This window comes from Alligator mississippiensis, chromosome 1 (genome assembly GCF_030867095.1).
Source record: "Alligator mississippiensis isolate rAllMis1 chromosome 1, rAllMis1, whole genome shotgun sequence".
NCBI classification, from domain to species: domain Eukaryota; kingdom Metazoa; phylum Chordata; order Crocodylia; family Alligatoridae; genus Alligator; species Alligator mississippiensis.
In genome coordinates, this window is record NC_081824.1 from 218,518,175 (window position 1) to 218,533,295 (window position 15,121).

Below are 15,121 nucleotides of genomic sequence, written 5' to 3' on the forward strand. Positions count from 1 at the left end.
ATATATACACACACACACACATATAAATATGTATACACACAGGCAAGCTGGCAGCAAGGACCTTGGGGCTGACTAGTCAGTTCCCCCAGGGGCGGCCTCTTCTCAGCAAAGGCCCCTTGTGGCAACCACCTCCGCCATGCCCAGGCTGCTGCCCCGCCCCCACCCACAGGTTGCCGGGTTCCCTGGTGGGCGGGGCCGGCGGTAGCGCAGCCAAACGCGTTCGGCAGGGATTTGTCCCTGCAGCGCCCCCATAGCGGGCTGCCCGCGCTCCGGGGGGTGGCGGCGCCGAGCGGGGCTGGGTGGGGGGGAGATCATGGACTAGGCTGCGCAACAAGGGGGCGGGTAGGGCGTGGAGGCCGGCGGGGTGGGCAGACCCGGCCGCGCGCCGGCAGGAGGTGGCGGCGGACGCGCCATGGCCTCGGTAAAGGTGGCCGTGCGGCTCCGACCAATGAACCGCAGGTGAGTGTTTGCGCGTCACCCCCCCCGTTATGCGTCACATGGAACCTCCCAAGGCAGGGGACCCCCGTTTCCCCCCCCCCCCGCCTCGCGTTGGAACCTCCCAAGGCAGGGGGCCCCCGTCTCCCCCCCCCTCGCGTTGGAACCTTCCAAGGGAGGGGACCCTCCGCCTCCCGTTGGAACCTTCCGACCGCAGTTGTGAAAGTTCGGGGTGGGCACAACCAAAGAGGGAGGAGGGGGGTGGCGGCCTCTTTAAAGCCCCCCCCCCCCCCAAGCACTGAGTGCTGGACCTGTGCATGGTGGGTGCCCGGTCAGCGCCAGGATCAGAACAGAGGGAGGGAAATCGTCTGGGTGCCTGAGCCAGGGCCACAAGTGTGCGCACACACCTGCAGAGAGAAACCTCTATTGATATGGGTAGATCTAGATACATATGTCACATACACGTATGTATCTATATGTACATCTACATGTACATCTGTCTGTATCTAATATAGCTATATTTGATCTATCCATCGGTCTGTACACACAACTGTGTCCGTATGTTTATCAGTTGCGACTGATTCGCCACAAGTGTGTGTGTGTGTACAGACAGATCAATTGAGATCAATAGAGGTATACACACACACACACTTGTGTGTATAGACAAAATATATCAGTCACGATTGTGTGTATACATAGATCAGTTACGATTGAGAAGTTTACACACCCATGTGTATATATCTACTGATCGCAATTGATCTATGCACACAAGGGTGTATTGTGTGTGTATAGATGGATCAATCAGGATTAGTAGATATATACACACGTGTGTGTGTATAGATCAGTAGATCTAATATAGCTATATTATTGACCAATGTACATAGAGATAAACATATATCTGTGTGTTTAACTATATGTACATCTGTCTGTCTATGCACACTGTGTGTGTTGACATAAAGATGTACATATAAACACATCTATGTGCACACATGTATGTGTGTGTGTTTAATATTAGGCATAGATATGGATGGATGTACGTTTATATAGAGATAGATATATATATGGAGAGAGACAAACTGGAGAGACTCCAGTAGCAGGCAGCGACAATGGTTAGAGAGCTGAGGAATATGTCTTAGGAGAGGCTGAGGGACCTGGGTTTATTTAGTCTGGAGGAGGAGGAGGCATGGATGCTTTCATTTGTCACTAGCCAGCCTGCGTAGGTGGGTGTGCTCTTTTCGGCTCTTCTGCCTGTTTGCATCAATGGTACTCAACCAGGGACTGATTCAAGAGCCTTTCGAGGGTTCTGTGGGGTACCCACTGGTGGTAGTATTGTGAGCAGCACTGACCTGCTTTGTAGGGTGAACCCAGGGATTTTCCATAGGAATTCATGGTCCTGGAGATATTCTGAGCTGTTGTGTTACTTGAGCTTTACTTGCTGTAGAAGAATTGCTCTGTTGTGGTTTTTTTCTGAAGTAAAAAAAAAAAAAAAAGGAAAAAAACTTCAGAGCTGGCAGTTTGCAAGGGGTGTCCTGAGCCAATTGAGGGGTGCCTTGAGTCTGAAAAGGTGGAGATCTGCTGATCTGCATCTTTCCAGAGCAGCAGAACACATTCCTTCTCAATGAAACTGCCTTGTACATGAAAAAGTCCAAGCTGCCAGCCAGGCCTCTACTGATGCTCACTTTTAATCTATTTCAGGCATCATTTTTTTCCTTGTTTTCTGCAGAGTTCTTAAAACTATAAATGTGTCACTGTATTTTTTTCTCACACCCCTGATATTGTTTAAGAAAAAAGTCTGCTTGTGAAAACAGTAGTGCATGGTGTATAAAAATTGGTGTAGATCAGCACTGAGTTGCAAGGTCTTTTTTTCAAGTAGTGCTTGTGCAGGTATTTGAGTGGTTAGACTACTGGCAGGAGTTTTCTGCTTAACACGTGATCCTCAGCAAGTTTTTAAAATGTTTTTTACTCTTCTGTTTCCCCATCTGTGAAACAGGAATGACTTCACCCACATGGGTGTGTTGCACCTTACTTAACTATAGTTTGACAAGTACCTTGAGATTCTCTGATGAAAGGTCCTGTGAACTTGCTAAGTATTATTAAAGCTTTTTAGTAATTGTACTGTGGTAACACCCAGGTGATCCAGTCAAGGCATTCTTGTGCCAACTCACTGTACAAATGCATAGTAAAAAATATATATCCCTGTCCCAAAAAGCTGGCATTCAGAATATGAAACAAGAATCAACAAATGAATAGACCAGACAAGGTAGAAAAAGGGGAATGCTGACATATGCTTGAGCATGATCACATTTTTGCAGATACGGTGGCAAAAGAGAGTGGCTATGCAGACCTTAACTGACCTTCTCCATTGTCTCAGTGGTATCCTGGGAGATAGTGAGCACTGAAAGCAGGCATTGTTGGTTGAGTTGAGTCAGGAATTACCATCCAGATAGCATGTGAGAAATGATGGGCATAGCGGGATTAAGTGCCATGTTTGTCAAGAGCAGTTGTGCCACAATGGACAAATGCTTTCCACTTGGCTGTTCGTTGGCAGTCTTGGCACTGCATTTGTATGTAATCTATATTGCAGTCTTCCATGTTTTCCTGCCAACTCTTCCTTAGTCCATCCTTCTTTCTCTTTCCTGGCATACAACCTTCTATTATATTCTTTTGTAGGCTTTTTCTTCCTGTTCTTAGAATGTGTCCACAGTACTTTAATTTTGTCTCTTTTACATTAGCATTACTGTTTCTCCTTTTGACTGGGAAGGGACTTGACAATGAAGACAAGCAGGTGTGTTTGTCCTGGAGAAGAGGAAGCTGATGAATAAAGACAGAGAAAAGAATATTGCAATTAAAGCAGTAGTTACCTTTGTAGCAATGTTTTGTTTTAGAAGAGTATGTTGCAGTTAATCAGTTGCAAAGTGATGTGGTCCTGGATGAGTTGTATCTGGGTGGATAGAGTGGAAAAAGGTCTTTCAGATGTTACACCAGGGGCATGCAATTATTTCGGGCAGAGGGCCGCTTACCAAGTTGTGGCAAGCTGTCGAGGGCCACATGAGTAGCCCCACCCCTTGACAGGTGCCCTGCCCCCTGGTCACCATCTTGGGACCAATGTCTTGAGACCAGTGTCCCAAGGCCAGCACCAGTGAGGCCCAGAGCAGGGCGCAGGCTGGCAGAGGTCTGTGGAGCCAGGCTGGGCTACACCAGCAGGGAGAGGCGGGAACCGGCCCGGCTCCATAGAGCCCCTGCTGGCCAAGACCCTGTACCCCTGCCGTCTTTCTCTGGGTCCCACTGACACTGGCCCCAGGACACTGGTGTGGGCCCCGTGCTCCCGCTCACTCCCATTGCCCCCCAGCCCCATGGTACAGGCGGGGGGCAGCGCACAGCCCTAACCCCCTGCTCACTGGCAAGGAAGGAGCTGATGCTGAGCATGGGGGAAATTTGGCCCCTCGCCCCCCCCGTGGCCGATGCCCCACGTTGCAGCTGCTCGCAGCCTGTGTGGAGCTGTCCTGAGCAGACACAGGCAGCCCTATGCAGGCTGCCTTTGTGGGGCGCCAGTGCGGCTTCAGTGCGGGGCGCCAGCCACGGGGTGGATGAGGGGCCGCTTCCCCACTCCCGCACTCAACACCAGCTTGTAACACGCCCCTGCTGCCAGCCTGGGCCCCGCGCAGCTCTGGGCTTGCCCGTCGGGGCTGCGCGTGGCGGCAGCAGCTGCAGCCCCCCCCGCTTGCCACGCCGGGCAGTGTTTGCTGCTACTGGCTGCCTGGAGCTCTCACGCTGAGCAGCACAGGGGGGGTGGTGGCAAATACTACCCGGTGTGGCAAGTGTGGGGGCCACAGCTGCTGGCACAACCCCGATGGGTGAGCTCGGAGCTGGCACGGGGCCCAGACAGGCAGCGGGGGTGGGTTACAAGCTGGTGCTGAACGGTGGTGAAATGGCCTTTCGCCCACCCTGTGCCCCGCGCTGCAGCTGCTTCCAGCCCACGTGGGGCTGCCTGTGCCTGCTCAGGACAGCCCCGTGTGGGCTGCAAACAGCTGCAGCAGGGAGCACCAACCACGGGGAAGGGGGAGGGGCAGCTTTTCCCCATGCTCAGCACCGCTCGTTCCCTGCCCTTCCCCCCCTTACCTGAGATTCCTGCGCCAGGGCAGCCACATGGTCCCAGTCCAGAAGCCCCTGCTGGGGCTACCAGCTGGGGGGGCGGGGCCAGGCAGGCCCTGCTGTTGAAGGAGTTCTCCAGGGCTTCCCCTGGGTCCTACTGCCCTTGGTTCCTGTCATCTTTGACAGGAACCAAGGACAGATAAATTTTAATTTTCTAAATTTTTTTAGGGGCCCCACAGACTGGATAGAACGGCCTCATGGGCCGGATCCAGCCCGCAGGCCATATTTTGCCCACCCCTATGTTACACAGAGCATTCAGCAATATTGAGAGCACTGACAGATGTGCAGCTCCCTGATCTAACTCATGGCGCTTAACAGAAAGCACTGTGAGTTAGTGACCCCCCCCAACCCCCAAATGTTTGCTGTTTGGGGATGGGTGGGAATCAAACTCCGCTTTGGAGCTGATCCAGAGAAAGGCTGCCTGCCTGCAGCCTCTCTCCTTTAGCTCCCTCCTCCCCCCAACTCTCCCGCTGTCTGCGGGATGGGAGGGGGGAGAAGGGAAGGGATTGGGCTCTAGGCTGAGGTTTGCCCAGGCTGAGCTTGATGGGAAGAGGGCTGGAGGGGTGTGACACAAGACAGGGGGGCTCCAATCCATCTGCCTTCCCAGCCCAGATCAGGCTGGGCAAACCCTAGCCGGGAGTTCCCTCTTCTCTCTTCTCCCCACTCCCATCCTGCAAACAGCACTGAGGCTGCATCAGCCCAGCCCTCATCGCATGCAGTGACTGACGAAAGTTAATGAAGGCGCTTCACTTTGGAGCATCTTCATTCGAACCCTCATTAGATGAAGGTTAATTTGTTGCATGATTGGGCACTTTTAAAGTGGAGCTGTGCACTTCTGTCACGGCGCAGCTGTAGTGTGCTTCCAGGGGGCTGATTGTGCAACAAATGTCGCTCCTGTTAGTTAGTACCCTTAAACCCGATTTAGATGTGAAGATATAGAAGGAAGGCTGAGTTGAAAACGTTCAGGAAACTAGCTCTATGCTATTTTTAAAGCTAAGCACTTTTTTGTTATGTTTAAAAAATATTTAACACTATGTGTAACTGCAGTTTGACCCGAGCATAATGTTCTCAAGATTGTTTTGATGGTCCCTCCTAAGAAAGATAACTACATACTTACAGGCTTAATTTTTTCTACCTATTTTATTCTGCCAGAGGTTGAAATACATTTGAAAAGATCTCACTGCCACAAGCTATAGTGGATTTTGATCATTTGATAAGGTTCAAAAGGGGATCTGACAAATTCATGGAGAATAAATCCATCCATAGGTATTAAACATGATAGTTAAGGGTGCAACCTCCGAATTAGGACAGACTAGACCTCTGGATGCTGGAAGCTAGTGTGTGGGAAAGGGCAGGCAGGATAGGCCCTGACTAAGCATCCACTCCGCATTTATAAGATGCATAAGCAATCTTAGTATCCACTCTATCAATGTGGGAAATGGTGCACTAGGCTAAGTAGACCTATGGTGTTAATTTCCTTTAGAAAAATGTAATATAATAAATAAAAAACTGTAAGCACTCAGTGAAGGTTTCCTAGCCTCTTCCCATCCCATTGATTATTTTTATTTAACCAGGTTGTGACATTTATCTGATCTTATAATAAACAGAGTTTGTCTACATAGGCCACTTCACTGCAGTGTGAGGACAGTCAGTCTAACTTTAAATAAGCCAGCTTCAATATCAAACAGCGAAGTCAGAGCAGCATGGAGCTCCACAATGGCTCATTTACCCTGTTGAGAAGTCTGTTTAGAGAGTTTACTGCCATTCTGTACTGCTTCTGTACCCAAACTACCTACAGCATCCAGCCGTGTGTTGCGGTGTGTGGTATAGATACATTCACAGTTGAACTGCAGCCACACAAATAGCATGTTTTCCTTATGTAGCTGGGCACTGCACTTGTTCATTGATACGCAGGACACTGCCTAATTAATCGCTTGTCAATGCATTTGGGAAAGATATGAGCAGCTAAATATCATATAAGGCTGTGGCAAGGGTCAAGAAACTTACTACGCTTGCACACACAGTGATGTTAGGGTTCAGAGAACACAGGGGAAGGAGAACAAGCAATTCAGTTCATAAAACTGTGGTTAAGGATTTGTGGCCTCTCTTCAACAGTTTTGAATTTATTTATGGGAAGACAGTGGGGTTTTTCCAAGTTAATGGTAGAACAGCCTATGCAGTAGCTACTATGTACTACCCTGATGCATGTGGACAGACAAAGCTATTTTCTGCCAATCATTCCAGTAACTGGATGCAAACCATGGCACCTGATTTTTTTTGCCTGAATGGCTTCTTTCGAATGACAAACAGTGTCCACATCTTTATCTTTGTGCGCTTTGGTGTTTTTGTCTATTTGGGAGCTCTTGGCCATCAGAGATGTTACCAGGGATCACTACATGGAAGTGGCTGTCGTCGCTCCCCTCTGAGTGGCTGATGTACTTTGTTAACATTATAAATGGCAGAGCTGGTCCTTAAAAGTTTATAATGTAAGCTGAGCACTTTTGTCAGCAAAAAGACTGATTATATGGTGATCTCACGCCATGTTGTAGTTTTGAGCCTACTCTGTACTTTGATGGGAGATGGCTTCTGTGAAGCTAGGGTTCTGCTGAAAGCAAATAGAACTCTTCTCTTTGAAGTACTTGATCTTTTTAGGGTTGCTCCAGGTGTCCATCAAATGAGAAGTACGCTGAAGTTTGTGAAACCTTAGAGGATCAAACTGTGCTTCTCTTGAGTGTAGTGCCATTAGTTCTTCTGTATTAATCATACTCTAAATTCAATAACTGTATTTTTCTTGTGTAGGTTTCCCTTTGCTGTATCCAGAAATTCTTTATTTCTTTTTCTAAGTTGTTGTGTAGCATTGAGGTGTGCTTTGTGGATGAGCAAAAGCTTTAAAAATTTAAATTTGTGTGTGAAGTCTCACTGTATCCAGTTTGTACTGTCTTTAAGCCATAAAAACTGTAGTACATAAAATAAAAACATACTTTTAATTTACTAGTAAACTCTTCTGTATCTGTGGCTTTGATAAATATGCTTTATTTTAAGTTTAATTATATTATGCAGCTTACTTCGTGGTTTAAAAATCCTTATTGTTAAGGCCTCAGTTTTCAAGATGTTGCACTATCTAGCACAGCAACACCATTAAATACATAGTAAGATGTACATATGCATTTTGGACTGAGTCATGCAGTAGGAAAGAGCTTATTATTTTTCCAGCTATTACATCAGATACATGACAAAATTTAAGAGTTGTGTTTGTATGTGTCATTTTCTTTTCTCTGATTTGGTCTGAATGGGGTAAATTCATTAGACCACCATAGCCTCTAAAAATATTATATCACCTACAAGAGGCATTTGTTTATTTATTTGATTTATATGCCACCATTCCCAGCAGAGGCTTTGCGTAGCTTACATCCGGAGAACAGTATAAATTTATAAACTGAAAATGCTTACAGAAGAGGAGAAAACACAGCAGAAGCCCACCTAACCCAGTCCATTTTTTTCCTAAATGTCTGCCCAGATGGATAGGTCTTACAGTGCTTTTGAAAGATGTCCAGGCTTGGGGTCTGGAGGGTCTCTAGAAGGAGAGAGGTCCAGAGCTGCAAGGTATCTTCAGAGAACAGCTTCCTACAAGTGTTTGCTAAGAAAATTTTGTGCGTTGATGGTACTTGCAGGAGGTTGTTCTTGGCTGACCTTAAGGATCACAATGGGATATAAAGAAGGCCATCCCTTAGGTATGTAGGGCCCAGATCATTTACGGTCTTATTAGTCAAAACCAGCACCTTGAATTGTTCTTAGAAAGCTGTTGGGAGCCAGTGCAGACTCTGGAGTACTGGAGTTATGTGCTTCTGGTGACTCAGCTCCATCAGAAGGCGGACCACTGTGGTCTGCACCAGCTGCAGATTCTGGCTGGTTTGCAAGGGCAGCCCCACGTAGAACACATTGCAGTAGTCCAACCTTGAAGTGATAAAGGCGTTGATGATGCTGGAGAGGGCAGATCTGAAACTGAAGGAAGTGTTTGCAGTTTTGAAAGGCACTCTTAGCCACCATTGTCCCTTGAAGATCCAGGTACAGCAGAAGATCCAGGAGCACCCCCAGGCTGTGAACCTGACTGACAAGAGGGGGCTGAACTTTGTTAATCATAGTTATCTAGATGGGCTGGAGCTGTTCTGTAACCTTCTCCCCAAAAAGGTGAAGTTGGCGACAGGGTGACAACTGGCTAAGGAGTCAGTGTCAAGCAATGATTTTGTGATATTTCAGTGCGTCAGATCTCTTGATAGGAGTAATTAATAAATCTATTGCAGTCACTTTGAAGCTAAACTACAAATACAAGTACATGTAGTTACAAAACAGTGTAACCTCATGTTAAGTGTCTATGTATCCCAGTGGTTCCCAAACTTTTTTTTTTTTTGCTGACCAGCACGGGTGTGGGATGGGGCACACAGAGCTGGCTGCCTCCGTCCCAGGGCTGCCTCACCACCCAGCACATGGACCCTCATCTGTTCACCTGAGTGAGTGGCAGCCATGTGGGGGGCTTGTGCCATGACCTGTTGGCCAACTCTTCATGGCCCAGTACTGGACCAGAGCCTGGTGATTCGGAACTTTTGGTGTATCCTTTCAACTGTGAATGGAAATCTGTGGATATGGAGATGGCTGATTTGGCTAACACAACACAGTAACAACCATCTTTAGGTGTGTGGTTCAAGTTTTTAATGGCAATATAAAATGATTAAGAAATACTTCTTAATTTTTTTAAGTAATAGACAAATGGTTAGTGAAGAGACAAAGAGACGTGTTATTCATTTTTACAGAATAAAGCTCTCTGGGAGTTCAGTGTTAGCTGAAGTATGATGCTGGCTGACAGAGTGATTTTGGGTATCACTTAGTTTTACAGTTAGCTATGATTTGTTTAGAAATGAGTATTAAAATGTCAGTGTAATGTGTAGGTTGGAAGACTTGGTTGGGAGGTGATAAGGAAAGGCGATGTTGAAAACAAATGGTGGTCAGTCTGTATCCTCCAGCTTAGAGTCTCCTTTTAGCCTCCACCAAAGCCTCTTTTCGGGAGTTTGATTCTGTTTTTCCTTTGACATTTTTATTTACTTGTTTCCCATTTACTGGTCAACCTTATGGTCTGAGAAGTTGCCATTTGGGCCAACGCCAAAAGTAGTGTTATCTGTGAATGGTGTGAGCTATTTTTTTTCCTCACTGGCAAATCTCTGCTGACTCCTTAGGCCCTTTCTTTGAGCAATACAAGGCTGTCTAGCATCACTGAATCAAGGTCTCTAATAGAGTCTTTTCCTGTCCTTGCCACCAGCTCTGTTTTTTGTGTGCATGTCTGTGTACGTAATTTGCCCCCTCTAACTGATTTCTGAAATCTATGGCCAGTTTCCTTACTGGAGACCTGAAGGAAGACATAACTGGCTATTCTGATGGGCTCCACATGCATACCTCCTTTTATCATTAAGGCTTTGGAGTGATGCTTTACAATTGCTGATTTCTGACAGATTAAAGGATGGGTCCAGCAATGACAGCTGTAGGATGAGGAAGAAAAAAAGGTTTTGACTTGCACGTATTAAGGCTGATTCTTCAGCAAATACTTTCTTCAGCAAGCTTTAAATATATTGTAATTAAATGTTTTAAATTAAATTAGTTAAATTATAAAAATGTTTTACATTGAATACAGATGTGAGTCATGAAATTAGAAGTGAAAATTGAATTATTAAAGGTGAATTAGAAACTACTGTCAAATTTAAATAAAGAAAGAAAGAAAGAAATAAAAATAGCTGTTTTAATTTCTTCCTCAATGTTTGTATTGTTCACAGGGAGGATTTATTGAAATTGCTGATTTTAGTCATGATCTACTTCATCAACAGGAAATTTTGATTCAAATGCATTTTAATTTTGTATTGTGTTTGCAGTTTTATTTTTCTCATAAGCTCTATTTATCAATGTAACCAATTTACTAAATGAGACATTCTGTTTTTCATTATACATTGCCTGCAATTTATTTAAGCAGTTGTGTGCCTTAAAATACATCAATTAATTCTTTCATTTTAGATTTTAAGTTTTAGATTTTATTTTTATGGTAGAAAATAGTGAATAAGATCATAGGAAAGTAGGACTGGAAGGTACATCTTAAAGCCATCTAGTCAGCCCCCTGCTCAAGGCAGGATCATCCCTGACTAAACCATCCCAGTCAAGTGTCTGTCCACCTTGCCGTTGATCTCGAGGGATGGAGAATTATGGTAGCCCACACAGGGTGCATCTGCATGTGCCATTAAGTTGATGTGATAAACTCTGGCACAGTTTTCACCATTATCACGGTGCCTCAGTAGCACATGTAGATGCTCAAACTGTGTGGCCCAAGACATGCATGCAGATGTTGCACCCAGGACCACAGTGGTTTGAGCCGGGGCACAGCAGGCCCAGGCTGGCAGGGTGCTTTGGGGGAGGGGGGAGTCAGCCCTGGGCTCTGGGTGCCAACAGTGGGTGGCAGAGGGTCTGGCTGGGGCACAAGGTGCTAAAGTGAGGGCTGGGCAGCAGGCAGACTCCACACTTTTGCACCCTCATGCCCCAGCTAGCCTTGGTCACCATCTACCTGTGCGCTTTGGCAGAGTAAGCAACTGCACTGTAAGATAGCGCTCTCCCCAACAGTACTATCTTAAGGTGCAGTTAATTGATCTACCATGCCCATATACTGGGGCATGTGTAAACAGTGACACTTTTCAGTTGAGTTAATTAGTCAACCCTGCAGTAAAGCACACATGTAGACATGTCCACCATGTACCAAGAAGAATAATTATATACTACTTATTTTATTCATGATTTGTGTTGAGGTTTGCTTGAAGATGGGGTTAAATTAAAATTCACAAAAGTAGCATTATTATGATTGTTAAATAAAATGACCATAAATGTGTTTGATGCATGAGAAAGGTTCCACCACTTCTCATTGTGTTTTGCTTTTTAAAACGGATTTATTAAACGAAGAAGGTATTCTCTGTAGTGAAAGAACTGAACTGATTGTTCTTGGTTACTGTCTCTCTTAAGATGCTAGAAAAGTAGGTCCCTTCCTTTCACACCTAGGTCATAGATTAGAAGAGGGGAAAAAAGCTTCCTTGCCTTTTCAACTCTCAGGTGGTTTCTCAGTTTTGAATGAATTAGCCTGTCCACTGAACTACTTAAATAAAGCAGAATGAAGATATTGTTCTCCTGGCACCTACAGAAGAGGCTACTGTTGGAAAAAGGAAGTTTAGTGTTTAAACAAATCTCATTGCAGGTGCGTTTCCCAGTTCAAGTGTATGTTTTTGTTTTTGTTTTTTTTAGAACTTCAGCAACAAATATGTATGGCTTAATATTTATGCATTAAAGTTTAGGCCCTAATACAGGTTAGTTGTTAAATTAAAAAAGAAAAATGTATTTAAAATATGATTTCAGTTTTTATTTTTAAATTAAGTTTTATTAACTCTGGTCTTCTGCATGTCCTTAAAATCTGCTCTTTAGAGCAAACCAGCTAAAGGGATGATACACTGTAGAGGTTAGGCTGTGCAACTATCTAGTCATTTACAATTGTGAAGGTAAAACTGATTTATTACATAGCTTCTAAATCTTAGTGGTGAAGGGATCATAGAATCATAGAAAGTTAGGGTTGGAAGGGACCTCAAGAGGTCATCTAGTCCAACCCCCTGCTCAAAACAGGACCAGCCCCAACTAGCTCATCCCAGTCAAAGCTTTGTCTGTCTAGCCGGGTTTTGAAAACCCCCAAGGATGGAACTTCTACCACCTCCCGGGGTAACCTGTTTCAGTGCTTTACTTCCCTCCTAGTGAGAGTTTTTCCTAATATCTAACCTAAACTTCCCTTGCTGCAACTTGAGACTGTTGCTCCTAGTTCTGTCATCTGCCACCACTGACAACAATTTAGCTCCATCCTCTTTCAAAACAACCTTCAGGCTGTTTGGTGACTTTAGGTTTTGGCTTGACTAATATATACTGTTTTAATATTAATAATTCAAAATTGCAGGTCATATCCACAAGCTATCAGGCATAAAGTTAGGGTTTTTAGTCATTTCAGTAGATCTGAGTTTCTTTCTTCCCTGTGTTCAGCATGCATTGTCTCAGTTACATAATGCTACCATTGCAAAGTTGTTGTATGTACCACTGTACAGTTTAGAAAGAATGCCATGTTTGCCATTAAAAGTAACAACTTCAAATTAAGCATCAGACTAAGGAAAATATTTTCACCATGCAAAACAACAACAGCTTAGTTGTTTTAATGATGCCTCTTACACCCATTTTCTTTTAACTACATTGTATTTTGTGAGAACTAAAGCAGGACACATGTGACCCAGAAGGGGTAAAATTGCCACCCCCAGGTTCCCACCTGGGCATTGCTTCCCCCATTGCTCTTGTTGTACAGGTAGCCTGGGTCCCCGGCTCTCTCTGGCTTCCTTTCTCCACCCCAGGGAGCTGGGCAGCTTGCAGTGAACTGGGTTGTACAGCACTGCACAGCCTGCAGCGCTACCCTGGGGGAACCCATGATTAAGGTGCTTCAGAGGTGCGATTTAGTGGGGTAGCTCACATTTGGGGAGTTTAGGGTGAGGTGGGAGGTGGATGGGGGAAGAAGGCATATGGTGCGTTGAACCCAGGGCACTGTGGGCCCCACTAGGGCAGCCCCTGCTAGTGTGGCCCATGCGGCATGCCTCCCACCTGCTTAGAAGTTGGACAACTCTGATTTAAAAGATGGATCAAGTACAGTAAGACCAAGGTAACACAAAACTTGGTAAAGCAGAACATTCCTTCTGCTCGAGCATGGACTGCAGTGCTGGTTTCTCGCACTTTCTAACCTCCCTGTCCGAGTATGGATTATTATTCAGCCTGTTTGGGTCAGTTTTACTTATGTCAGCCATTTAAGCTGGGTGTGTAGCCAGGATTATGTTTGGTCATTTTCCATTTCTTTTCAAGAGAAAAAGGAAAGTATGGGCAAAATGGGGGAAAAATGTATTATACAACAATTACAAAGCACAAACAGTACAACCTGATTATAATGAACCTCCATAGGACTGGGAGAAAAAAGTTCATATAAAGGGGGTGTTTGATCTAATAGTGTTTGTCAGTTTTCTGTATCATCCTTATAAAAAAATATTCCTGCTATTAAGATTGTTAACGATAGGAATTTGTTATAATGAGGTTGCCCTTTGTAATTTACTTTGTAAGCATGAGCTTTTCCATATGTACAGTAATATATGTGCAGATATATTTGTCAGAGGAAGAGTATTTTTGAGTCCCTGGTCTAACTGTGCAGGCACTGGTCTCTCTTGAGTCTGCTTTCAGCTTTTGATATGTTGCTTTCAACCTGCTGTTCACAACCTGTTTTATTAGGTTTGGTCAAAAACTTGTATCTGAACATGCTAAAAATCTATGGGTTGCTGGGTTAGTTTGACAGGAGTGTAGGCCTTGTACAAACCAACAGTTCTGAATTCAGTTCATCTGCCTTCCACTCTTTTACATCCACAAGTATGTATCAACTTTGTTTAATGAGCCATGGCACAGTTTTGCTTTAGAAACAGATTTGGGTAGAAGGTGGGAGGAAAGAGCTCAATAGAGTTGTTTCATCAGCCGTGTTTCAGCCTCTGGTTCATTTTCTGAGCTTAATTGTACTTTGCAGTTGTAATTAGTTATATGAATTATAGGTAAAATGTACCAAAGCTGTTCTGGTAGAGTTCTTTTCTGTTTTTTTTATTTGTACTTTATGCACTTGTATTGTTTGCTAATTATATCAAGTCATATATATATATATATATATATATATATATATATATATATATTGATGAACTACTGTAAAATCCTCTAGTTCCTCCTTAGTTGCTTTTTGAAATTTGGTACCTGTCTTTGTGCATACCAAGAGACTCTAATGTTTGCCACATTTTGCTCTAAGTTTTCCTCTTGGTCAAAGCAAACTTTACGCGCTGTACAGAGCTGGATGGAAATGTAGAGGTAAAACTTGGAGAACTTCTCCCATGTATCATCAGGAAGCTAGGCATTAGCCTTCTGTTTTCAGACAACCAGAAATTCAATTAAATGTGGTAATGGAGGAATTTCTATGCTTGAGACCTGACAGCAGTGTACTGAATGTTAGCCCAGCTAGTCTGCTTCTGGGTTGGAAGATAATCTGTGCATGGCTAGCACTTGTCTATTTGGGAGATGGTGTGTGCAGGGACAGTGCAGCCTAATGCTACAAGCTGTGATTTAAACATATTGTCCTCCTACCATTTGTTTATATTGGAAGCTAACATCACTTTTAGAAGTGATACTAAATAATGTCTCATAATTCACTGTGATTTGTTTAGCTCTACAAGCTGGCAGTGTAAAATAGGAAGGTGCCAAACAGGCTTTTTTTTTCTTTTTTTCTTTTAAAATGAACAGAACATTTGAGCACCTCTCAAATGGAAGGAAATATTCTGTAACTTGCTAAAGCAGTAATTACCTCAGATCTGGTCCATAGAGAGAAGTGCTTACATTGTACAAGTCGGGAAAGCAGAAT

At 44.5% G+C, this 15,121-nt stretch overlaps 1 protein-coding gene across 10 annotated transcripts in view; it reads left to right on the forward strand.

Moving 5' to 3' along the window:
* The first annotated feature begins 341 nt into the window (after window positions 1-341).
* KIF16B (kinesin family member 16B) overlaps window positions 342-15,121 on the forward strand; it is a 263,016-nt gene continuing 248,236 nt past the window's right edge. For 5 of the 10 annotated variants that reach the window (XM_019500766.2, XM_019500768.2, XM_059720115.1 and 2 more), the window contains exon 1: window positions 350-459. In XM_019500766.2, coding sequence (XP_019356311.1) covers window positions 413-459 — 47 coding nt within the window. In that variant the 5' untranslated portion in view covers window positions 350-412. Of the gene's footprint in view, window positions 460-15,121 lie in introns of all 10 variants that reach the window. The other 5 variants (XM_019500765.2, XM_019500764.2, XM_014595029.3 and 2 more) reach the window with 5 other exon arrangements.